We start from the raw sequence: 27,201 nt of genomic DNA, 5'->3' as shown, positions 1-27,201 counted from the left end.
ATAAATCTGCAACAATGTCAACAATTCTGTGTTTTTCTGTCAGTATGGGGTGCTATGTGTACATTCATGAGGAAGAAGAATGAACCTAAATGATTTTAGCAAATGGCTGCAATATAACAAAGAGTGAGAAATTTAAGGGGGTCTGAATACTTTCCGTACCCACTGTATGTAGACTGTGTTTGCGCCACACATGTGAGGTATCATGATCATTAGAGGGAGAGCAATAATTCTAGCACCAGACTTGCTCTGCAACTCTTAACAGGTAACCTGTAAACATTTTAAAAAGCGTCACCTATGGAGATTTTTTAAAAATACCATAGTTTGTTCACATTCCACGAGCGTGCGCAATTTTTAAGCATGACATGTTAGGTATCTACTTACTCGGCATAACATCATCTTTCACATTATACAAACATATTTGGCTAACTTTTACGGTTTGTTTTTTTTTCATTCAAAAAAGTGTATTTTTTCCAAAGATATTGCGTTTGAAAGACCGCTGCGAAAATATGGTGTGACAACGATCACCTTTTTATTCTCTAGGGGTCTCTGCTAAAATATAATGTTTGGGGGTTCTAAGTAATTTTCTAGCAAAGAATATAAATTTAAAATTATAAACAAAAAGTTCCAGAAAAGGCCTAGTCTTAAGTGGTAACTTCTTTTAACCACTTACCGCATATCAATGTACCGGTACGTCGGGTAACTTTGCGGGGTTATACCGGGATGATGCCTCTAGCTAGAGGCATCATCCCGGTACCGTGGTTTAAAGCCGACGGTTGGCTTTCCGTCGGTAACGACCGATGCCGCTCGATCGTTACCCGAGTGAGCGGGAGGGGACGTCCCCCCCCTCCCGCCACCTTTCGTGGCTTTGCTCGGGGCTCCCGTCCCACCGGGAGCCCCGAGCACCCAGCCGACACGTCCGCCGGCTGGATGGAGTCCCGATGAATGCCGGAAACTGCATCGATCGGGTCTCCGATGACGTAACCCGGAGGCGGCGTCCATAACGTCACTTCCGGGTTACTGTGCTGCAAAAGGCGGCAGATTTGAAAAACGGCTGTATGCAAAAATGCCGTTTTCGTCGCTTTGCATACAGGGAAGTGTAGTGGAGGGGTCTAGGGTCTTTTAGACCCTCGATCCCTCCATAAAGTGTACCTGTCACTACATATTGGTGTCACAAGGGATGTTTATATTGCTTGTGACAGCAATAAAAGTGATCAGATTATTTTTTTTTTAAAAAACGTGTAATAAAGTTAAAAAAAAGGAAAAAATAAATAGGAAAAAAAAAAAAAATGTAGCCGCCCCCGTCACCGTTAGCTCGCGCACAAAAAAAAACATATACGCAAGTCGAGCCGCGAATGAAATCGCTGTTCAAACCCCACATGTGAGGTATTGCCGCGATCGCCAGAGCGTGGGCAATAATTTAAAAAAAAGAGCTATACTCTAACTCTAAACTGGTAACCGTTAAATAAATTTAAAGCGTCGCAGATTGAGATCTCTATTGACCGTAGTTTGTCGCCATCCCACGGGGGGGGCGCAATTTTAAACCGTAACATGTTGGGTATCTATTTACTTGGCGTGACATCCTCTTTCACAATATACAAAAAAAAATGGGCTAACTTTACTGTTTAGTATTTTTTAAATGCAGTGAAATGTGATTTTTCAAATTTTTTCTAAAAAATGGCGTTTTAAAGCCCGCTGCGCAAATACCGCGTGACAAAAAATTTTGCAATGATCGACATTTTATTCTCCAGAGTCTTTGCTAAAAAAATATATATAATGTTTGGGGGTTCTAAGTAGTTTTCTAGGAAAAAATACTGGTTTTAACTTGTAAACAAAAAGTGTCCGAAATAGGGCTGGGGCTTAAGTGGTTAAGATAGCATTGCAGGATAATTTTGGAGTAAGTTTGGGTATGGATGGGCTGTTAGGGAAAGCATAGATATGGCCAGGAACTTTCATGTGCCTCACTTACCTGACAACCTACATTTTTAAACCATGATGAATAAAGCTGTCATTTACATGCTGCTGCTCACTTCAGCGTGTTTCTGACACATTGATGAGCTACACTGCATGCAAATAGCCTCTTCATTCATAACAAAAACAATTAAAACAGTAATTAAATGTGATTAAATGTGCCACACAATATGCTTCATCCTGAATTATCAAGAAAATAGCTTCTAAAGAAAAATGAATAGGAAGACATCTGCCCATCATTTGTAGTGTCAGCATACAACTGGGCAATTCACACAGAGATCTTCCTACATGCTCTATATGATACAGTGGATATAAAAAGTCCACGCACCCCTGTTAAAATGTCGGATTTCTGTGATGTAAAAAAACTGAAACAAAGATAAGTCAAATCAGAACTTTCCACCTTTATTGTGACCTACAGTATAAACTGTACAACTCAATTGAAAAACAAACTGAAATCTTTTTTGGGGGAGTAAAAATAAAAAATTAAAAAAATATAGTTGCATAACTGTGCACACCCTCGTTTAACTGGGGATGTAGCAGTGTTCAGAATTAAGCAATCACATTCAAACTCATGTTAAATGGCAGTCCGTACACACCTGCCATTATTTAAAGTGCCTCTGATTAACCCCAAACAAAAGTTCAACTGTTCTAGTAGGTCTTTCCTGACATTTTCTAAGTCACATCCTACAGCAAAAGCCATGGTCCGCAGAGAACTTCCAAAGCATCAGAGGGATCTCACTGGTAAAAGGTATCAGTCAGGAGAAGGGTACAAAAGAATTTCCAATGCATTAAAAATACCATGTTACACGGTGAAAACAGTCATCTTCAAGTGGAAAAAATATGGCAAAACAGTGACATTACCAAGAACTGGAGGTCACCCCAAAATTGATGAAAAGACAAGAAGAAAACTGGTCTGAAATGCTGCCAAGAGCCCTTCAGCAACATTAAAGTAGCTTCAGGAATATCTGGCAAGTACTGGCTGTGTGGTACATGTGACAACAATCTCCCATATTCTTCATATAAAAAAAGTGCAGCGCTAAAAAGTCTAAAATGATAATAAGTGTCCAAATCAGTGCTATAACTAAATATAAATATAACGAAACCAATAGCCACATATTAAACTATAATGAGGCTAGTCCATCTGCTAAGGATCCAGTGAAAGAAATAGTAAGTCCTTGAAGAAGCTTGTCATTCAAGTGCTATAGTGAATATGGGGAGAAGATATTCTTGTTATATAGGTTAAATGAAAAGCCACCAATGCACTTCTTATATATAAAGTCAACCCAAATAGTGCTCCCCTCCACCGTGCCTATGCACTCACCAGATGTCTGGTGTATACAGTATACACCTTGAGTCCTATTCAACAGGAATTGTTATCACACCCGGGATCGTTCCCACAGTCGGAACCTGGTGTCCTTAACCCTCTCGCATCCACTGCTATTCAGGGTGAACAGGATAGCTGGCGGATCCACTCAAATCGTGCCCAGAGTTCAAAACAGGCTGCATGGAACGCTCACAAAATCGGAAGCCAAAAAAGGTGCTAATATAGTGTAAAATTTATTGTAAAGGTTAAAACTACATGTACGTGTAAAAATGATAAAAAACACACATATGAAGACCGCTTGCCTATCACCAGCGTCACTTACATACCTTGTATAAATAGTCAGACACAGGTGTTGTCACGATTGTTGGGCTATGGGGTAGAGTGGCAAAACTTAAGAAAAACTTCCAAGCCGGGGTAAATTTAGTAAAAAAACACATCTGAAGTCTCCCAAAAGCATGTGGTAAAATGTGTTATGGTCTGATGAAACCAAGGCTGAACTTTTTGGCCATAATTCCAAAAGATATGTTTGGCACAAAAGACAACACTGCACATCACAAAAAAACACCATACCCACAGTGAAGCTTAGTCAAGGGGCCTTAGTCAAGGTAAAGGGAAATATTAACTGTTCCAAATACCAGTCAATATTGGCACAAAACCTTCAGGCTTCTGCTAGAAAGCTGAGCATGAAGAGGAACTTCATCTTTCAGCATAATGACCAAAAGCATACATCCAAATCAACAAAGGAATGCTTTTACCAGCAGATAAATTAGGTTTTGGGATGGCCCAACCAGAGCCCAGACCTGAATTCTATTGAAATTTTTTGGGGTGATCTAAAGTAGGCTGTGCAATCTGACAGGTTTGGAGTGTTTTGCAAAGAAGAGTGGGCAAACAATGCCAAGTCAATATTTGCCATGCTGATAGACTCATACTCATATTGAGTGCTGTACTAAAATCAAAAGGTACTTTAACAAAGTATTAGTTTAAGGGTGTGCACACTTATGCAACCACGTTATTTTAGTTATTTATTTTTACTTCCCTCCACCTAAAAGATTTCAGTTTGTTGTTCAACTGAGTTGTACAGTTTATAGGTCACATTAAGGTGGAAAACGTTCTGAAATGATTTATCTTCATCTCATTTTTTTACATTACAGGAACCTGACATTTGAACAGGGGTTTTATATCTACTGTATATATGCAAGAATTTGTGTTTTGTGGCTGATATGTATTGTAATACACAAATCTGAGTGCTAGGAATCATTTGTTGCCTGTGCAAGCTTATTAAAGATCCATAGCCATGCCTTACTTGAGCCCATCAGTGCCAAGGCATTTTTTGTTACCTATTACTGAATAAATCCTCCCATGAATCCACCATTGGTGAAGAAGTGACAAACAGTAGTTTTTAATTAAATTAATCTACATGTGAATTAGTGTAACAGGCAAAAACTGCAACTGTTAGATTTAAAGTATGCTAAGCTAATTTGGATAGAATGGGGAAGAATTTACCGCTATCCAGGGCATTGCTGGAGAGACCTACCAATTTTTCCTGTAAGACAATGTTTTAGCAGTCAGAAGTGAGGAAATATCTACAACAGGTACACAGTCAGAAATTAAAATCTGGCGTTGTTTCTAACTTTCCCATACTATACTATCAAGAAGCATTTTTATTTCTGTCTTTGTTCCTATTGGAGAGGTCCCCTCACTTCCTGTTTGGTAAAAGGTTTTCAGAAGGACAGGAAGTAAGGGTAAATCCAAAAGGAGAACCAGATAGCAGTAAAATCACAACAAGAGATCTAACCTTCGCCACTCTATTCAAAGTAAGGAAACATTTTTGGCTAGACATCCCCCTTGAAACAAGATGAAGAGAGGCAAAAGTAATATGAGCCTGGGCATAAATTACTGTGGTGTAAAGAGAAGTGAAACTTACATCCAGCTATTTGTAGGGTTTACATGATTGGATAGTTGAAGCTAGCACAGGTTCATTTCCCCTCACTTCTCACTACATTAAATCAGGTGCAGGATCAATTCATTTACCCTCTTTTCCCGTTTGGGTCAGTTGCTTTCACTTTCTGTCCTATAGATTTTAAGAGTAAGTGAGAGAAATTCTCTCCAATTCTAAACATTTCTTAAAGTTTGTTGTTAGTTGTCAGTTGCTCACAAGTTTCATCACTGGAAGATCTCCCCTCTATTCGTTTTTTGAGGGCAACTCAAAACTTTTGATTATCCAACCACTTTTAGTCCCAGTGGCAATGGTCTTTGTATACAAAGCAGAACTGTGGGCAATATGAAATACTTTCACATTTTTTTTAGAATTCATAGGTCATCTGCAGTTATGGATTATGTTCTCCCAAAACAAATTACAATAGAAATTACAACAGCAGTGATGATAACTAGAGCTGTGAAATACAGCAATACTTTTTACATACGTAGAACAAATAGGTGACAGGACTTCTCGAGCAAGAATAATGCATTGTTCTTCTCCAGCGTCTTTGAGTGCTTTATTTTGTGGAGAGAGTGGGACCTCTAACTCAGCCTCGTGGTATGAACTGAAACAGACTTAGTAAAGCAAACAGACATTGATAAAAGGCATAAAGATAAGTATTTATTTTGTTCTGGTTAGACAGACAACATAATCAGCGTATCTCTAGAAACAAAACTTTTTTTAGTTTTGAAAAGGTGGGGACGTTATATAACCCTGATCAGGGTATTTTTTTTACTGCCAGTATACCATTGGGGAACTTTATCTTCACTTCCTGCCCTGTCCCAGAATGTTAGACCAGGTCTCCTTAGGATGGGAATTCCCTACTCAGACAGTTTTCCACTGAACAGGTGTCCCCATTAGATAATTTACCCTCCCATCTTGGTTTTGGGACAACCTTAAAACTTCAGATTTGCCCTCACCTTCTTCCTTGATCACACCAGTACAAATAGATAGGTGAATTTCCCCAATGGGAATGGGAAGTGTAGTGTTATATCTGGCGCAGCACTATTTTTTGATTATTGATTTGGGTTGTGGAGTGAAAACATAGTGAGTGAGAGCTGCCGGAGTTTTCTTATTTATTTATTTCACTTTATTTATTTTGTATACATAAGTTGCGCTGTTTTCTCTATATCTTACCTAGCGCTAGTACCCAATTGTGGGCAAGCCAAACCTCTACTAACTAGTATTACTTCCACTAGTATTACTTCCACTGACCACTACCAGTTTTGTGGACTGGAGTAATCCAAAAGCTGCAACCTGAAGTATCATCCAAAAATCACAGACTTACCCCTAGTGAAGATAATTGAAAAAAAACAAAAAGTGAGCAGATGGGACTTTAAAGGTGTTGAACTCCCTTTCAGAATAATTATAATACACAAACATTAATAAAAGAAAAAATACTTTATTCAAATACAATCATTATGAGTTAAAAAGTTGAAATGTGGGGAATAACATTTCCCCTAAAAACAATAAATGATATTGCACTTTAAAAAATGTAACCCAAAAAAGGCACCCCTGAAACTTGAGACTCCTCCCCTCATAAGTAAACTGCATTTTATGACAGTGAACCCCGGTATGAGAAGGCAAGACACATTCCAACGCGTTTCACCTTTGTTGGCTTCTTCATGGGTATTTTGGGGTGCAACTTAGTCACTGAGAAGAAAATTAAAAGAGAAAACAAGGGGAATACAGAACATATTACATCTTATCAATTACATCATCAATAGCTTTCATTAAGGATATATTTTTATCAACTTACATTTATAAAATAGATTGCAATTTTAGAAAGAATCACAGGTACTCGTCTCTCTAGTTAGATTCCAGACTAAACCAAGACGTCGGGGGCTAGGTGGACCAAAACAACTCCCAGTGAGAAGGGGGGAGGGGGAACCATCCAGAGGTGCCCAACCAAGGCAGAAAGGGAGGAAGGAACAAATGGCTCTACCCCCACTTATGTAATATTCAGATAGTACTGGTAAAAATAAAACTAAAAATAAAGGAAAAGACGCCCTCATTAGCACTTCTATTGTCAGGTATAACACACAGTAGCATCCATATTAACAGACCATCGCCATATAAACAGACATACCTAGCCCCACAGAAAGGGGGGATAGAGAAAAGGTGCCAAAATGGTCAGAGAAGAAGGCCACTGTATTAAGGTTGGATGTATATCTGATTAAGCAAAAACAACAACAAAAGTAAGCCGTTTCAATCGATATTAAGTGATGTTATCATAATTAGAAATATACATTTATAGGTCTGTGTCTTTAAAAAGCAGAAGCAACAAAACATATTACCTATAAATCCTCCTGCATTCCCCTGCTTGTCTGTATCACCACAAACAAAACATCTTGTCATGGGTAGCCTGTAGATTGCCTTACTAACTCAGTCTGTTTATTTTGGTGAACTGGCGCCAAAATCAATTCCTCCCTCTCCCCACGCCGCTACGATCTCCAGTGTCATACAACTCTGGAGGATCGACGAAGTGGAACATGCTATTGCACATGCACGGATCCCCGCACGCGCGCGATAATGGCGGGATGGGCAGCCATGGTCCCCAGCTGCATCACAACATCATCCATCCCACCGACGCCGAGGCAGCAGCATCCAAAGGAAGGGGCAGAGAGAGGCAGAGGGATGCCCAATATTACTGCCACGTCCCACCACAAGCCTATATATCGGGGCCCACATCTAATGCAGATATAGACAGCACTCCAGTATGCTGTCATCTTACGGTCAATGAGGGAATAGAAATCTTTCCAAAAATGAGCAAATAAAATGCCATCTTGTGGATAAACAATAGATGACATTGAGACTGCAAAAACAATCAAAATAAAAAATAAATGTCCTATTATGGGGACATTGCCTATGATAAATCCCACATGTGCAACATACCTCAAAGAGTACTTACAATCCTTCCCTCGTGAAAAATCAGAACAAACGATAAATACATTAACAGATAGTTCCCCACAGATAGGGCCCACGATAAGGCTTACACATTCCGGATTGGGCCTTATCTGTGGGGAACTATCTGTCAATGTATTGATCTTTTTTTCTGATGTTTTTTATTTTAATTGTTTTTGCAGTCTAGATGTCATCTAGTGTGTATCCACAAGATGTCGTTTTTTATTTGCTCGTTTTTGGAAAGATTTCTATTCCCTAAGTGACCCTAAGATGGCAGCATGCTGGAGTGCTGTCTATATCTGCATTAGATGTGGGTCCCAATATATAGGTTTGTGGCAGGACCTGGCGGTAATATTGTGCATCCCTCTGCCTCTATCTGCCCCTTCCTCGGATGCCGCTGCCTCGGCATTGATGGGATGGATGGTGTTGTGATGGGATCATAGCCACCCGTCCCGCCATAACATGTTCTACTTCATTGATGATCCAGCGTTGGATGACGCTGGAGATGGCAGCGGCGTGGGGGGAGGGAGGAATTGTTTTTGGCGCCAGTTTACCAATATAAACAAACTGAGTTAGTAAGGCAATCTACCTGCTACCCATGACAAGATGCTTTGTTTGTTTGTGGTGATATAGAAGAGCAGGGGAATACAGGAGGATTTATAGGTAATGTGTTTTGTTGCTTCTGCTTTTTAAAGACACAGACATATAGATGTATATGTCTAATTATGATAACATCACTGAACATCGATTGAAATGGCTTACTTTTGTTGTTGTTTTTGCTTAATCCAACCCTTATGCAGTGGCCTTTTTCTGTGACCATTTTGGCACCTTTCCTCTATCCCCCCTCTGTGGGGCTAGGTATGTCTGTTAATATGGATGCTACTGTGTGTTATATCTGACAATAGGAGTGCTAAGGAGGGCGTCTTTTCCTTTTTTTTTTTTTTATTTTTACCAGTACTATCTGAATATTACATAAGTGGTGGGTAGATCCATTTGTTCCTTCCTCCCTTTCCACCTCGGTTGGGCACCTCTGGATGGTCCCCCCTCCTTGCTGGGAGTTGTTTTGGTCCACCTAGCCCCCGACGTCTTGGTCTAGTCTGGGATCTAACTAGAGAGAGATGAGTACCTGTGATTCTTTCTAAAATTGCAATCTACAAAGTATTTCATAAATGTAAGTTGATAAAAATATATCCTTAATGGAAGCTATTGATGATGTAATTGATAAGATGTAATGTGTTCTGTACTCCCCTGTTTTCTCTTTTCTCTTTTCATTTTTTCTCAGTAACTCAACTGCACCCCCAAATAACCCTGAAGAAGCCAACAAAGGTGAAATGCATTGGGATGAGTCTTGCCTTCTCCATACACCTGGGTTCACTATCATACAATACAGTTTACTTATGAGGGCAGGAGTTTTGAGTTTCAGGGGTGCCTTTTTTGGGTTACATTTTTTGATGTGCAAAATCATTTTTTGTTTTTAGGGGAAATGTTATTCCCCACATTTAGACTTTTAAACTAATAAATGATAATAAATGAGATAATTTATAAATATCTCAATGGTGATCTCAGCATAGAAAATAAGCTATTCAGTTGAAAGGATTGCATGAGGACTCGAGGGCATACAATGCGATTTGATGAGAAGCGTTTTAACCTCAGGCAACGTGGGGGGTTCTTTACTGTTAGGGCTACAAGATTGTGGAATTCTCTACCACAAGAGGGGGTTTCTGCGGGTATGGTGGCTTTCAAAAGACTCTTAGACGTACATCTCAAGGATCAGAACATTCAGGGGTATGAGAGATGATTACGGCCACACACATCTACACAGGTTGAACTGGATGGACTATTGTCTTTATTCAACCTCACCTACTATGTAACTATGTAACTATTGTATATGAATAAAGTATTTTTTCTATTATTGATGTTTGTGTATCTATATTTATTCTGAAAGGGGGTTCAACACCTTTAAAGTCCCATCTGTTCACTTTTTGGTTCTTTACACTTGTTTTTTGGGATGGGGTGTTGATGTGGCCAGCCAGGACTTCAATCCAGTTTGTTTCACTAGTGAAGATAATATGCACCTATGACTCTCTTGTATTTTATTGGAGACACTGGAGGCCTGATTTACTGACAAGTAATAAAACTGATTTTTGAAAGTCTGCAATATGGTCAAGTGAACTAAATGTGGGCCTGATTTATTTGTGTTAAGGTTTAGGTATATCTGTGTTTACTTCAAATATCTAAGCATGTAAAGAACAAACACCATATTGTTTAAATTTTCCTGCACACTGTTGGATAGCTGAAGTGAACATAGGCTTACTTCACCTCCCTTTACACTTCTTCCTATGTGTCTACTCTATACCAAAAACAACAGCTTTATACTGTATATGGTGTAAGATTATTTTTCATTCTATTAAAAAAATCAGCAAGGAAAAAAAAAATTCCACTAAGTTTTGACAGTTGAGAATTATCGTAGCTCATAACTGTCCCTCATTTGAAGAAACCGTACCTTTCGTAAGTACAAAATCTCTTTGTTTGTTTTTCTGTCTTAGTTGCCCCAACGTTTAGTCCAATGTATAAATTTCTATAATAAATGGCCTAGTTAATTAAAAATTACAAAATGTGTTATACTACAGTAAATATTGTATGCAACCTCTAAATGATTGCATTTGTTATCTTAAAAAGCCAGTTAACACAAGATGCATTGAGGCCACGCTGGCCACTGTTTCCAGTTCAGCTCCAACACATAATGGAGTCAGTTCAAATCAGAGCAATGCTGAGGTGTGCGCTAAAAAAGTACTCCATATAGCACTTTTTGTCAGTTCAGTGAGCTCTGATGCAAACCACATAGTGAATAGAACTGTATTGAAATTGTCACTCATAACATAAGGTTCTGTAAAACAAAAGTAAACAATGCCTTGGGATCCGTGTGTCACAGTACACACCAGTGGACCCGCATTTAGCTCACTCCTTAGAATAAAACCCAATGGAAAAAGTGCCAAAAAGGCACTTTTAGTTTAAAACAAACATTTTTGAATGGTTCATGATATACTGTATGTAACTAGGGACATGGTAGGGGGTTTGTCCTTTTACTACATACTTTTGTGCTGGAAGGTGCCTAAGTTTCCTATCTTAATTCCATATTAAGTATAGATTATTTGAAAAGAACTGAATAATAAAAAATTTACCTTTATTGACAATATCTTCACATTTAATTAGATCAACGTTTTTGCTAATTGAATTTTGCTCAATAAATTCATGTTTTTCTGATATCTGTGCTAGCAAACCTGGAAACAAATAATATATTCCATCAATTAAATGAAAAAACAAAGGCTAAATCAGGTAAAAAAAAGAGAGAGAACACATTGTAACAGGTTGGCTATTGTTTTTCAAAGTAACCTATACAATCCAGGTTTGTTATTCTCCTTTCAAATTCACATTGGTTTGAAAGGACATTTTGGTACAGACACCTCTCTCCATCAAAATCAAGCTTCACGGACATCCTGAATGGTAACACATTCCTTCTGTACAAGTGAGATAACAGATGTGAAGGCCTCACTTAAGCAGGTGCATTGTAATGCACATTGACAAATGCATATAGACACTGTTTAGACAAGAAATTTATGAGACGTGATAAACCATGACAGTGAAGACAATGAAACAACCACAAAACATACTGCCTAGCATAACAGATTTATATATAACTGCAGTTCTGTGCATGAAGAACAATATAATCATCATGCAATATATGGAATCCCTTGTATGGGCAATTGTATTTGAACTTTTACTTTTGTTTAATAAAAAATTCCTATTATTTTCGTATACTTCTGTCTACAAAACACACGGTGACTTGTTTTGTTGTAACAAATGGAAAAAAAGTTTTCAATAAAAAATACTTGATTTAAAAAATAAAATGTCCTAGCAAGCCCTAAAACCACAGTTTGCACTGGCATGGACTTGTGTGAATTCCCCTTAACACAATATATATATATATATATATTTGTGGTCAGAGAAATGAGCCAAGATGGAGAACATGACAATAATTAAATAACTACGGTAGTAGCGTGCCAAAACCGTAGTTCAGGCAGGCCTGTAAAATAAAGAGGGCCGCCAAGAAGGAAGGAAGAAGGGAATGTTGTAGAAAAGGGGCAGTGGTGGGAGGGATAAACGATCCCTGCACTGGCCCAGAAGAGGCGGGGGGCCCGACCTTAAATAGGCGGCTCCTCCCCTCCCACAACTCCAGGCTCCGCCTTCCTATTATTGTCATAGAGAACATGACAATAATTAAATAACTACAGTAGTAGCGTGCCAAACCCGTTGTTTGGGCAGGCCTGTAAAAAAAAGAGGGCAAAAAGAGAGCGTGCAAGTAACTTTTAATACAAGTGCATTGTATGCAAAAGGAAAGACACAAACCAAAGTAATTTGGCTAAATCGGAAACGCCTGTCTGAGCTCGCTTTCATATTGGGGTATGCAACTGTAGTAGGCGGGGGATTCCCACATCCCTGGTCTCTTGAAGATATGCACAGGAATGCTAAGGCTGGAGGCCGCCGTGGCTGCCCCTAAGCGAAAGGATTGACCGGAGAGGGCAGCAGGATCGCACCCTAACTTACACAGCAGGGTTCTCAAGTACTTGACGAACCTGGGCGTGGTGAGAGGCCTGCCATAGAGGCTCGGCAGGGGAGCATCACTAACCTGCCCCACCCGGATAAAGACGATCCAGCAACTGGACAGGGAACCATCTGTTGAAAGAAGGATACAGCGGTATGTCGACTGGTGGCCCCAATTGATTTGTCTTGGACTGTTGGAGTGTCAGGACAATGAATGTCCACCTTAACTAGGTCTGCCCTCCTTGACATGTGGCGGTACTGAGCGGTGAACTCGTTTGGCAGCAGGAACCTGTAGAAGGCCAGGTACATGGCTGTCTTGATGGCATCATAGAACGCTGCCTCAAACGGCTTAGTGTCCAACACTATATTACCAAAAGTATTGGGATGCCTTTTCCTTTACACACACATGAACTGTAATGGCATCCAAGTCTTAGTCCGTAGGGTTCAGTATTGAGTTGTCCCACCCTTTGCAGCATAACAGCTTCAAACCTTCTGGGAAGGCTGTCCACATGGTTTAGTAGTGTGTCTATGGGAATGTTTGACCATTCTTCCAGAAGCGCATTTGTGAGGTCAGGCACCGATGTTGGAGAGAAGGCCTGGCTTGCAGTCTGTGCTCTACTTCAACCCAAAGGCGTTCTATTAGGTTGAGGCCAGTCAAGTTCTTCCACCCCAATCTCGTTTATCCATGTCTTTATGGACCTTGCTTTGTGCACTGGTGCGCAGTCATGTTGGAGCAGGAAGGGGCCATCCTCAAACTGTTCCCACAAAGTTGGGGGCATGAAATTGTCCAAAATGTCTTGGTGTGCTGACGCCTTAGGAGTTCCCTTCCCTGGAACTATCAGGGCAAGCCCAACCCCTGAAAAACAACCCCACACCATAATCCCCCCTCCACCAAATTTGCTCCAGTGTATAAAACAAAGTCCATAAAGACATGGATGAGCAAGTTTGGGGTGGAGGAACTTGACTGGCCTGCACAGAGTCCTGATCTTAACCTGATAGAACACCTTTGGGATGAATTAGAGCGCAGACTGCGAGCCAGGCCTTCTCATCCACATCAGTTCCTGACCTTACGAATGCGCTTCTGGAAGAATGGTCAAACATTTCCATAGACACACTCCAAAACCTTGTGGACAGCCTTCCCAGAAGAGTTGAAGCTGTTATACAGTAGCTACAAAGGGTGGGCCAACTCAATAGTGAAACATACAGAATAAGACAGGGTTGCCATTAAAGTTGTGTGTGTAAAGGCAGGTGTCCCAATACTATAATATATATAGATGTAGCACCCTACAGGTAGGTGCTAGGTAAAGTATAGTGGGCCTTGGATGCTTAACAGCAGGGCCATGATTTCAGCTAGACTGTCATGTCTCCCAGGTGAGGTTACTGAGAGGAGAGTCTCCCCACTGGCTCTGTGAGAGGATTCTCATAGGGCAGTGGAGGAAACCCAATCAGTGGCTCAGTCAGGCTTGTATCTACCCCAGACAGCAGATTCTGCCGCAGAGGTTTCTGGGAGTGGGTATAAGTTTGAAGGGAACACATGACGCAGCATCTTTGGTGGGAAGCAGAGTCCCAGGAGGGAGAGTACGGCTGTCTCTCCTCCTGTCAGAGGAAGCTGGTGTCCCGGGTGGCGGCCTGGGAATCCAAAGAGTGTGAAGCTGAGCTGCAGAGGGGATCCGGTGTGCCGAGAACCAGCGGAGCGAGAGAGGGGTCCAGTTCCAGGAAAGCCTACAAAGGTCGCGAGTACTGTGGACTGCTCCTAGGGGTCTGACTAGTGTCAGAGAGGACCACTCCGGAGGAGGTTCTAGGGATCCAGAAGTCAGCTAGCAGTTAAAGGGGGTGGCTAGTCAGAGGACCCTGAAGTATTAAAGGGGGTACCTAGGTAGAGGACCCTGAAGTGTGAAAGGGGGCGCCTGTAGTTTGGACCCTGAAGGGGAAGTGTACAAGTTAAAGCGGAGTTCCACCCTGAAAATTTTTTTTAGATAAAAACACCCCCGGGACAGTCAGGGCTAGTGCATTTAAACAACGATAGCCTCTGAACTGTCCCCTGTTTCACTTACCTTTTAGAAGAAATACTTACCTTGAAAATGTCTTGTCCAGCACTGCCATCTCAGGTGTGGGCAGCTGAAGCCTGAGCGCCCTCTTCGGTGACGTCGGAGTCCCAGAATACCCTGCACCAGCTCTGCTCATCACTTCCGGTGCAGGGGCGTCATCCCTGCACAGCTTCTGGACATGCCCAGAAGCTGTTCAGCAGGGATTGACCCGTCTGCACCGGAAGTGACGAGCAGGGCCGGTGCAGGCACATTGACTCCTGGGAGGAAGTGACGTCGTGCTCCGTGTCCACAGAGGGAGGAAGAGTAAGGAAGGTAAGTATATTTTTATCAAAAAGAAGGTAAGTGAAACAAAAAAAAAATTTAAATTATTCAATTCTTTTTCAGGTACATTAACCACTTTAGCCCCGGAGGATTTGGCTGCTCAAAGACCAGGAACTATTTTGCCTTATAGGGGCCCTGATGACGTCAGTTACGTGCTGACGAAAGGCATTGGGACGTTTGAACCGCAATCACGCTATCTCGTTACTTCCGGGTCCCGGTGAAGCGCAGGTGAAGCGCAGCTGGAACGCGGAAGCGGCGCTTTCACTCGGAGACCGCGGTTTTTGCATTTGTTATGCTTTAAACAAGTCTTCTAAATGTAAGTGCATTTTGAATACATTTTGGGTTCCTATTACATACTTCACTATGAGAGTCCTTATTGTTTCTCCCGCATATGGTGTTTGAGAATCCATCATCGGCGATAAGGAGGTTGATCTGGAGGTGTATGGGAATTGCCAATTTTAAGCCTGGTATCGATGGTCTGATTTCCTGCCTGAACTGACCCCCTATAATCAAGGGGTCGGCTACATCTGGTAAAACTCTAGTGTGCACCGTGTATCTTTTTTGCTATCTGGTGGAGGTATTGGAGATCCACATCGAGAACTGGTTCCCTTTGTGTTGGTATTGGATTTATCCCATGAACCAATATCAATTGTATTAATATAACCTGGGGACTGTCTTATTCATTCATTCACAATCACTGTGGATTATAAGTCACATATATATTTTGATATATTTTGATTGTTAATTATATTTCAATTTTATTATATACTTTTATTGTGGATCACGTACTCAGCATAAGTCACATATATGTATTTGCACTTTTATTTGCAATTTTATCATATTTAATTCACTTATGCACTTTATTTAACATATTATTTATTTAGTGGAATTTGGTTGAGCGCAACTTTATATTTAGCAATATTTATTTTATCACTTCACGTTTTTACATGGTTTGTTGTGACCCCAAAGAGGAGTCACTTTCCTACACTACATTGTTTGAGTTATTTAAATTCTCCATTTGCGCGGTTTTGTTGGTGCTGTCGGGATTATTGGGGTGATTAAAATAATAATAGAACAAAACAATGGATTTAAAAAGCCATGTATATTCCATATTATGCATATAAGATTCTGAACAGTATAGTTTCCATCTTGTTTTAAGGTAAAAGAAAGTTCATATATGTTCTGTTGTAAAATTTCTCTTACAATAGGGTCTTATTATTTCAACAGAGGTCTTTGTATTCCTTTTATCATAAATAAGGTAATACATTGACATCTCATCAGATAAGGGACAATTAGCGAGACACCATACTAGTCACTGATTTTAGCCAGACGTTAGTCTGTCTGTATTTAACAAAAGTGTATTCATTAAGTTCATTTGAAATATAAATGTTAAAGATACATTCTGATGTGTGAGAAGATATTAGCAATAATTATGTCATTATATTATGTAAGGCATATACATATAAATTTAGAAATTGTTTATCTACCATATGTTGGGTTTATATTTTTGCTAAATAACAAATCTTACTTAGGTAAAAGTAATTCCACTTAAATTACTTCATTTTAAAGCATGTGGTAGGAGTGTTTATATAAGAATTGCTTTGGACTAGGCTAAGTGTTCAAGGTATCGTAAATATTACAGGCCAGACAAAATGTCTGACAACATGTGGCATGGTCAAATAATCAATGGACTTTCACTAGCCAGAGGTCAAAGAGGTCATCAGATAAGAATAGTGGTAATTGTTTCTAATTATTGTTACATACAAAATCTAATGAACGGTACGATACTGCCCTCTTTAGATGAAATACCAGGTGCAGTCTTGGGATAGTTGAGATATTTCCAATATAAGTATATTATATTGTATTAAAAATATAATTATTGAAATGGCATTACTTGCCAAGGTGTATGATGGAGATACAGATGGATATTTATGTATGTACTGGGAGTATGGACAAAGTTTTATGTTGTGCTTTTATGATTACTCTTACATATAGAGAAATCATCCTTTAATTTTATTATACAAAGAATTGAATTATCAGGAGAGGTGTGTCTATGACCTCACGAGTTAAGGTATAGAATATCCCAACCAATGGGGATAATGTTTCATCCCTCTGGGTTTAACTTATGGTAATTTTTATAGCCCTTTGTTCATACCATATAAAAGAACAACCCAGATGAGAGATAGGACACATGACATTACACTGCCCATCATACAATACACATACATCACACACACTACTACATCCCTCGATATACTCATCCAGACATACTCCATCTTGCTCCATCATTCATCTGAAACTTTGAGGGACGCCAAACGAAACTCCTCCCTCACTGGCATCCATCTTAAGACTCTGGTAACGACCATTTGAAGCTAGCTGCCATCTTAAGTGTGGTAAATATAATCTTGCTATGTTATTTGATTTTATTCAACAATTGTTATTTCCTTCCTTATATGTTTTATATTGCATATTTAAGGGTAATAAGATTACAATCCCAGCCGTATAAACCATGGTAGATTTTTCTCTAAAAAGCTGATTTTTGTTTTTATACATTTTTATTATTTTACCAGATTTAGTGCATTATTTGCAATTTTAAGTCTTCCGTTTTGCATGGCTTATTCTCATTCCATCTGCAGTGGAACGACTTTCGGCAATGCAATTCACAGACAATTGTGGTCTGTTTATATAGAACACATACCTATGGTTTATGCTATACCTGGAGAAATGGTAATCTTGCTTTCGTTTTGCTTTCACTTTCACTTTGTTTCAGTTTCACTTTCATTATTGAGCTAAACATCACATTGCATTGATTGTTTGAAGTTAGTATTTTATGTAAGAGTTATTTTTGTTGTGTCACTTCCTGTTTGATCATATATTGTGATTACATGTCTTGAGAATAAATATTTTATATATATTCCATACTGTAGACTGTACTCACTAAGATTGGTATATGCTTTAAAAAGAAATTAATCAATTAAAAAGAATTCACTACATATTGATTTGTGGAAATAGGTGAAGATTCTCCTTCCTCATAAATCTTTGCTTATTGACATAAATAGACACTGTTATATTCAGAGCAGTATAAATATTCTGACATAATGAAGTACGAGCGCAAGATATTATTGTTAAATATTCTTACAGTGCCTAACACCATCTTTTCTTTATAAGGAGACTTTTAAACAGCATTTTCTGCACATTTCTTAACCCTTTTTAGTAACCAATCAGCTTCCAGGTTTTATTGTTAAAGCTTAACTGAACAAGCTGAAGTTAGAATCTGATTGGATACTATGCACAGCTTGTCACATTCCATCAATGCCTACCACCAGGTTCAGCTTGTCACTTGCCACCATCGCCTACCACCAGATGCAGCTTGTCACTTGCCACCGTCACCTGCCACTAGATGCAGCGTGTCACTATTGCCTGCTGACAGATGCAGCATGTCACCATTGCCTGCCATCACATGCAGTGTGTCACTTGCCATCCGCAGCCTGCCACCAGATGCAGTGTACCACTTGCCACCCACAGCCTGCCACCAGATGCAGTGTGCCACTTGCCACCCGATGCAGTTTGTCACTTGCCACCTGCAGCCTGCAGTGTTCCACTCATAGCTAGTGATGTCGCGAACATAAAATTCGCCGTTCGCGAACGGCGAACATCGGCGCATGTTCGCGAACCGGCGAACATTGCGAACCGCCATAGACTTTAATAGGCAGGCGAATTTTAAAACCCACAGGGACTCTTTCTGGCCACAATAGTAATGGAAAAGTTGTTTCAAGGGGACAAACACCTGGACTGTGGCATGCCGGAGGGGGATCCATGGCAAAACTCCCATGGAAAATTACGTAGTTGATGCAGAGTCGAGTTTTATTCCATAAAGGGCATAAATCACCTAAAATTCCTAAATTGTTTGGAATAACGTGCTTTAAAACATCCAGTGTGTGTATACGATCAGGTATGATGTTGTATCGATCAGGTAGTGTAAGGGTTACGCCCGCTTCACAGTGACAGACCAAACTCCCCGTTTAACGCACCGCAAACAACCGCAAACAGACCAGAACCGACCAAAATGGGACAGGAACTGGGCTTTAAGGGTTAGGGTTAGGGTTAGTGTTAGGGGCTAGGGTTAGGGTTACAGTGAGATACTTAGGGTTAGAATTAGTAAACCTACCCCTACGCCTCTAACCCTAACCGTCTAACCCTAAGCACTAAAAATAACCCTAACCCTAGCCCTAACCCTAATTCTAATTTTTTTTCTGGTTCTGGACATGCTACAGAGCTGAAACTTCACAGGTACACTTTTTAGATCCCCAGACACTGAATCACACAAAAAAAGTTCTTAAAAACTGTAATTTTTTGATAGAGAGCAAATTATTGGAAAAATTAAAAAAAATAAAAATAAAAAATGTCTTTGGATTTAGCATCTGGGGGGTCTAAAAAGTGTACCTGTGAAGTTTCAGCTCTGTAGCATGTCCGGAACCAGAAAAAAATTACGAATTATGGTTAGGGTTAGGGCTAGGGTTAGGGTTAGGGCTAGGGTTAGGGTTAGGGCTATTTTTATGGCTAGGCTTAGAGGGTTAGGGTTAAGGTTAGAGGGTTAGGGTTATGGTTAGAGGGTTAGGGTTAGGTTTAGTGTTAGGGGCTAGGGTTAGGGTTACGGTGAGATACTTAGGGTTAGAGTTGGTAGCCCTACCCCTACCCCTCTAACTCTAACCCTCTAACCCTAAGCACTAAAAATAACCCTAACCTTAGCCCTGACCCTAACCCTAACCCTAGCCCTAACCCTAATTCTATTTTTTTTCTGGTTCTGGACATGCTACAGAGCTGAAACTTCACAGGTACACTTTTTAGATCCCCAGACACTGAATCACACAAAAAAAGTTCTTAAAAATTGTAATTTTTTGATAGAGAGCCAATTATTGGAAAAATTAAAAAAAATAAAAATAAAAAATGTCTTTGGATTTAGCATCTGGGGGGTCTAAAAAGTGTACCTGTGAAGTTTCAGCTCTGTAGCATGTCCTGAACCAGAAAAAAATTACGAATTAGGGTTAGGGTTAGGGCTAGGGTTAGGGTTAGGGCTAGGGTTAGGGTTAGGGCTATTTTTATGGCTAGGCTTAGAGGGTTAGCGTTAAGGTTAGAGGGTTAGGGTTATGGTTAGAGGGTTAGGGTTAGGTTTAGTGTTAGGGGCTAGGGTTAGGGTTACGGTGAGATACTTAGGGTTAGAGTTGGTAGCCCTACCCCTACCCCTCTAACTCTAACCCTCTAACCCTAAGCACTAAAAATAACCCTAACCTTAGCCCTGACCCTAACCCTAGCCCTAACCCTAATTCTATTTTTTTTCTGGTTCTGGACATGCTACAGAGCTGAAACTTCACAGGTACACTTTTTAGACCCCCCCCCCCCAGACACTAAATCACACAAAAAAAAGTTATTAAAAATTGTCCTTTTTGATAGAGAGCCAATGATTGGAAAAATTAAAAAAAAAAAAAAATTTCTTTGGATTTAGCATCTGGGGGGGTCTAAAAAGTGTACCTGTGAAGTTTCAGCTCTGTAGCATGTCCGGAACCAGAAAAAATTACGAATTAGGGTTAGGGCTAGGCTTAGGGCTAGGGTTAGGGTTAGGGCTAGGGTTAGGGTTAGGGTTAGGGTTAGGTTTAGGGTTATTTTTATGGCTAGGCTTAGAGGGTTAGGGTTAAGGTTAGAGGGTTAGGGTTATGGTTAGAGGGTTAGGTTTAGGTTTAGTGTTAGGGGCTAGGGTTAGGGTTACGGTGAGATACTTAGGGTTAGAGTTAGTAGCCCTACCCCTACCCCTCTAACTCTAACCCTCTAACCCTAAGCACTAAAAATAACCCTAACCTTAGCCCTGACCCTAACCCTAGCCCTAACCCTAGCCCTAACCCTAATTCTATTTTTTTCTGGTTCTGGACATGCTACAGAGCTGAAACTTCACAGGTACACTTTTTAGACCCCCCAGACAATAAATCCAAAGAAATGTTTTTTTTTTTTTTTTTTAATTTTTCCAATAATTGGCTCTCTATCAAAAATGACAATTTTTAAGAACTTTTTTGTGTGATTTAGTGTCTAGGGGGTCTAAAAAGTGTACCTGTGAAGTTTCAGCTCTGTAGCATGTCCAGAACCAGAAAAAACATCATTTTTCAGTAGAGCAGGGATGGTGGGAACCCCTTTTACACCTATATGATCTTTTTTTCTGGTTCTGGACATGCTACAGAGCTGAAACTTCACAGGTACGCTTTTTAGACCCCCCAGACAATAAATACAAAGACGTTTTTTTTTTAAGTTTTTTTTTTTAATTTTTCTAATAATTGGCTCTCTATCAAAAATGACAATTTTTAAGAACTTTTTTGTGTGATTTCGTGTCTAGGGGGTCTAAAAGGTGTACCTGTGAAGTTTCAGCTCTGTAGCATGTCCAGAACCAGAAAAAAAATTAGAATTAGGGTTAGGGCTAGGGTTAGGGTTATTTTTAGTGCTTAGGGTTAGACGGTTAGGGTTAGAGGCGTAGGGGTAGGTTTACTAACTCTAACCCTAAGTATCTCACTGTAACCCTAACCCTAGCCCCTAACACTAACCCTAACCCTTAAAGCCCAGTTCCTGTCCCATTTTGGTCGGTTCTGGTCTGTTTGCGGTTGTTTGCGGTGCGTTAAACGGGAAGTTTGGTCTGTCACTGTGAAGCGGGCGTAACCCTTACACTACCTGATCGATACAACATCATACCTGATCGTATACACACACTGGATGTTTTAAAGCACGTTATTCCAAACAATTTAGGAATTTTAGGTGATTTATGCCCTTTATGGAATAAAACCCGACTCTGCATCAACTACGTAATTTTCCATGGGAGTTTTGCCATGGATCCCCCTCCGGCATGCCACAGTCCGGGTGTTTGTCCCCTTGAAACAACTTTTCCATTACTATTGTGGCCAGAAAGAGTCCCTGTGGGTTTTAAAATTCGCCTGCCTATTAAAGTCTATGGCGGTTCGCAATGTTCGCCGGTTTGCGAACATGCGCCGATGTTCGCCGTTCGCGAACAGCGAATTTTATGTTCGCGACATCACTAGCTATGAGTGGCAAGTGGAACACTGCAGGCTGCAGGTGGCAAGTGACAAACTGCATCGGGTGGCAAGTGGCACACTGCATCTGGTGGCAGGCTGTGGGTGGCAAGTGGTACACTGCATCTGGTGGCAGGCTGCGGGTGGCAAGTGACACACTGCATGTGATGGCAGGCAATGGTGACATGCTGCATCTGTCAGCAGGCAATAGTGACACGCTGCATCTAGTGGCAGGTGACGGTGGCAAGTGACAAGCTGCATCTGGTGGTAGGCGATGGTGGCAAGTGACAAGCTGAACCTGGTGGTAGGCATTGATGGAATGTGACAAGCTGTGCATAGTATCCAATCAGATTCTAACTTCAGCTTGTTCAGTTAAGCTTTGACAATAAAACCTGGAAGCTGATTGGTTACTAAAAAGGGTTAAGAAATGTGCAGAAAATGCTGTTTAGGGTTAGGGTTAGGGTTAGGTTTAGGGTTATTTTTATGGCTAGGCTTAGAGGGTTAGGGTTAAGGTTAGAGGGTTAGGGTTATGGTTAGAGGGTTAGGTTTAGGTTTAGTGTTAGGGGCTAGGGTTAGGGTTACGGTGAGATACTTAGGGTTAGAGTTAGTAGCCCTACCCCTACCCCTCTAACTCTAACCCTCTAACCCTAAGCACTAAAAATAACCCTAACCTTAGCCCTGACCCTAACCCTAGCCCTAACCCTAGCCCTAACCCTAATTCTATTTTTTTTCTGGTTCTGGACATGCTACAGAGCTGAAACTTCACAGGTACACTTTTTAGACCCCCCAGACAATAAATCCAAAGAAATGTTTTTTTTTTTTTTTAATTTTTCCAATAATTGGCTCTCTATCAAAAATGACAATTTTTAAGACCTTTTTTGTGTGATTTCGTGTCTAGGGGGTCTAAAAAGTGTATCTGTGAAGTTTCAGCTCTGTAGCATGTCCAGAACCAGAAAAAAACATCATTTTTAAGTAGAGCAGGGATGGTGGGAACCCCTTTTACACCTATATGATCTTTTTTTCTGGTTCTGGACATGCTACAGAGCTGAAACTTCACAGGTACGCTTTTTAGACCCCCCAGACAATAAATACAAAGACGTTTTTTTTTTAAGTTTTTTTTTTAAATTTTTCTAATAATTGTCTCTCTATCAAAAATGACAATTTTTAAGAACTTTTTTGCGTGATTTCGTGTCTAGGGGGGTCTAAAAAGTGTACCTGTGAAGTTTCAGCTCTGTAGCATGTCCAGAACCAGAAAAAAAGATAATTTTTCAGTAGAGCAGGAATGGTGGGAACCCCTTTTACACCTATATGATCTTTTTTTCTGGTTCTGGACATGCTACAGAGCTGAAACTTCACAGGTACGCTTTTTAGACCCCCCCGACAATAAATTCAAAGAAATTTTTTTAAGTTTTTTTTTTTAATTTTTCCAATAATTGGCTCTCTATCAAAAATGACCATTTTTAAGAACTTTTTTGTGTGATTTAGTGTCTAGGGGGTCTAAAAAGTGTACCTGTGAAGTTTCAGCTCTGTAGCATGTCCAGAACCAAAAAAAAAGATAATTTTTCAGTAGAGCAGGGATGGTGGGAACCCCTTTTACACCTATATGATCTTTTTTTTCTGGTTCTGGACATGCTACAGAGCTGAAACTTCACAGGTACGCTTTTTAGACCCCCCCAGACACTAATCCAAAAAAAGTCATGCCTGCCACCGTATATATCAGTGGTGGGTGGGCAGTGGCACTGCAGTGGGCACAGTACACTCTGTGGACCTGACAGTCACTGGCACCCAGGCAACTGCAATTATAAAAAATATATATATATTTTTACTTTGCAAGCTGCTGTGCCACCGTATATATATCAGTGGTGGGTGGGCACGCAGTGGCACTACAGTGGGCACAGTACACTCTGTGGACCTGACAGTCACTGGCAGCCCAGGCAACTGCAATAATAAAAAAAATTTTTTTTTTTTTCAATTTGCAACAAGATGCTGTGCCACCGTATATATATCAGTGGCCTCTCACACACAGCGGGCAGGCAACTGCAGTGTACAATAGATATATATATATATATATATATATATATATAAATAAAAAAATCCTCAATTACCAGCCCTTAAAAGAGCTTTTGGGGACACTAGACACTTCAGAATGATCTAAGATGGATGCTGCCCTTGCTTATTTATAGGAGGTGGGAGGGTGTGGGAGGGAGGTATGCTGATTGGCTGGAAATGTGCCTGCTGACTGTGAAGTTTAGGGTCAAAGTTTGCCTCAATGATGTATTATAGGGGGCGGACCGAACATCGCATATGTTTGCCCGCAGCGGCGAACGCGAACATGCTAAGTTCGCCGGGAACTGTCCGCCGGCGAACAGTTCGGTACACCTCTACTCATAGCCTGGCTCTCTCTCCCTTCCCTTCAGCTGGGCATGCTGGGGGCTGCAGTTTCCCCCATTCCTCGGGACTACATGTCCCATGATCTTCTCTGCTCTTTATGTTTGTATTTTTATTTTCCCTAAACATTGGCTACTGTCCTGGCAAGCGCCGCTCCCTAAAACACAGCAGCACGAGGAGGAGGAGAGGGAGGGGGGAAAGAAGAGCCCATCTCCACACAGACACAGCCACTCCGATCTCCTGCTGTTCTACTCCCCGCTGCTGACAGGAGGAGGGAGAGGGAATAGGCAGGAAACAGACAGCGGCGGTTCGAGCGGGGGGAGGAAGGGGGGCAGCACAGTTTCCCCTCCTCGGACCATCATTAGCCAGCAGGGATAGCAAGCAGGAGGGGGATCCATGGCACCTGCTGGGCAAATTAGCGAGCTGCCTCTGCCCATAGCGACACCACTGAGCGCCGCCTCCCGCTGATGTACGCTCTAGGCTGGCGCCTACCTTGCCTATGGTAGCAACAGCCCTGGTTCTTGGGGAATAACACTCCAAGGTATGAGATTTCATCTCTACACAGGGTGAAAGGATAAAGGTTTCTGCACAAAAGTTTGGTGTGCTTGGTTAGATAAACTGCCTTAGATTAAAGGCAAAGGAAATCTGACCAAATGAGGAAGCAACAGATAAAATGATCACATTATCAATTTTTTTCTGACCATGCTGGGATGTATGTGCTCTCATGTATAGCATGGTCAGTATAAAATAGGAAAGCAGGTGGACTGTCAGGATCACCAGAAATTTCACACAAAGGCAACCTTGTTTGGTGCCTCAAAACATTGGTATGGGGGAGGAAAGCTGGTTCTTGATTATCAGCCTTGTATGGGGATTATAACAGATGTGTTAGATGTAGGGGGAAACCACTGGGCCAAATGCCCTGCAACATGCATTTTTAATTATTATTATGCACAGAATATAAATTACACAGTAAGATTTAAAATGTTCAGTTTATGGGAAGTAGTTGGAAAAAGGGTTTAATGTACAATGAAGTTGGAATTAAAAAGTAGATATTAAAAGATTAATATACAGTACATCAAAAATGCCAGGGTTTGATGTACATAAAATGGAAGTTGCACAAGGCACCATAAAAGGCAAGTGTGCCATAAACAGTCTATGTACAGTAACTGAAATGTATACATTAAAGTTTTAACATATTTGAAGTAGAAGCAGTAAAATGAAAGTCCACAGCAATTGGATAATTGAGAGCAGTTGTAGGTAGAATTGGAAATGGGCAGTCATGGAGTTCAGGGTTATGGTGTTTCTGCTCAATTGTGTGTGTGTGTGTTGGATATGGTGTATTACGCCGTGTTGTGTTCTGCTATAGGACAGAAGTGTTGGGTATGTTGATTACCTATGATTTAGCTCACATCATGCACAGTGTATGCACATTTCCACATCTGTTCATTATTAAATAATACTCCTTTTCTGCCAATTCCTCCCCTGGCTTCTGCTCACCCAACAAATTAAATTCAAAATACTAACAACAACTTACACAGCCATCCACAACTTGGCCCCCAGCTACATCACTGACATAGTCTCAAAATATCAACCAAATAATTTTCTTTGTTCCTCCCAAGACCTCCTGCTCTCTATCCCTTTGTCACTTCCTCCCATGCTTGCCTCCAGGGCTTTTCCCCAAACTCTCCAATCTAATGGAACTCCCTACCCCAAACTATCTCCTACTCTGTCTGCTTTTAGATGATCCCTGAAAACCCTTCCCTTCAGAGAAGCATATCCTGCCTCCAACTAAGGACTGTACCTTTATTTTCTGTATCAGCTCATCCCCCACAGCTATTACCTTTTGTATCACTAGACCCTACCTCTTAGATTGTAAGCTCCAATGAGCAAGGTCCTCAGATCCCTCCTGTATAGAATTGTATTGTAACTGTACTATCTGCCCTCATGTTTTAAAGCAATATTTTAAAAATCTTAAATAAGGGATTGGCTATAAATCACCTTCAGAGGATGCCTCTAAACTCTCCTCAGGGGCAAGCTGCAGAATTGTAATAAGATCAGACACAGATGATCTCCATTCTGTCCCATGTTGATCTACCTCTATTGTAGAAGGTAGACTTAAATGCTGCAGACAAGAAAACAAATATATTATTCAATAAGGCAAAGATCAAAAAGTATGATAATGTATGGAGGCCACTCAAACTTGATTGTTCTGACTGCTGAAAAGTGAGGTGATAAAAAGTGAACTATGACTTACTGGGTTGGTAGCCCTGCGATTTACTCATCAATTATCTTTTCACTTTTCATTACATTTCGGGGAGTTCTTAATCATTTCTCCCTCTGGAAGGCTGGAGGGATTTCACTATATATTATAGCCCATATATGAAAATGAAGCATTGCATTGGGCCACACTTTCACTGTAGTTCTTACGAACTGGGAATACTGTACATACCCAATTGTAAATGCATACTGGGATTTAACACAAACTACATTAGCAGTACAATTATAATTGAGCATCATCACCAGGCATTATGCTAGATAATAAGGCAATGCCATTGTAACAAATAGCCTACAAACAACCACTTTCTACTAAAAATTTCAGAAACA

At 40.6% G+C, this 27,201-nt stretch overlaps 1 protein-coding gene across 1 annotated transcript in view; it reads right to left on the bottom strand.

The window, feature by feature from the left end:
• Positions 1–11,300: 11,300 nt before the first annotated feature.
• The window catches only part of LOC309556738 (protein shortage in chiasmata 1 ortholog-like), a gene marked incomplete at its 3' end in the record, with an annotated part of 76,297 nt that continues 60,396 nt past the window's right edge, over positions 11,301–27,201 (bottom strand). Inside the window, exons 7-8 of the mRNA XM_082259225.1 lie at positions 26,596–26,719; positions 11,301–11,455 (exon numbers count right to left, since the gene is read on the bottom strand). Of these exons, the coding sequence (XP_082115351.1) occupies positions 11,301–11,455; positions 26,596–26,719 (279 nt within the window). The remainder of the gene's footprint in view (positions 11,456–26,595; positions 26,720–27,201) is intronic.

Source organism: Pelophylax lessonae, assembly GCF_965119305.1.
Source record: "Pelophylax lessonae genome assembly, chromosome: 1".
NCBI lineage: Eukaryota > Metazoa > Chordata > Amphibia > Anura > Ranidae > Pelophylax > Pelophylax lessonae.
Note: the sequence above shows the minus strand (reverse complement) of the source record. Positions and strands in the feature narration are given on the sequence as shown.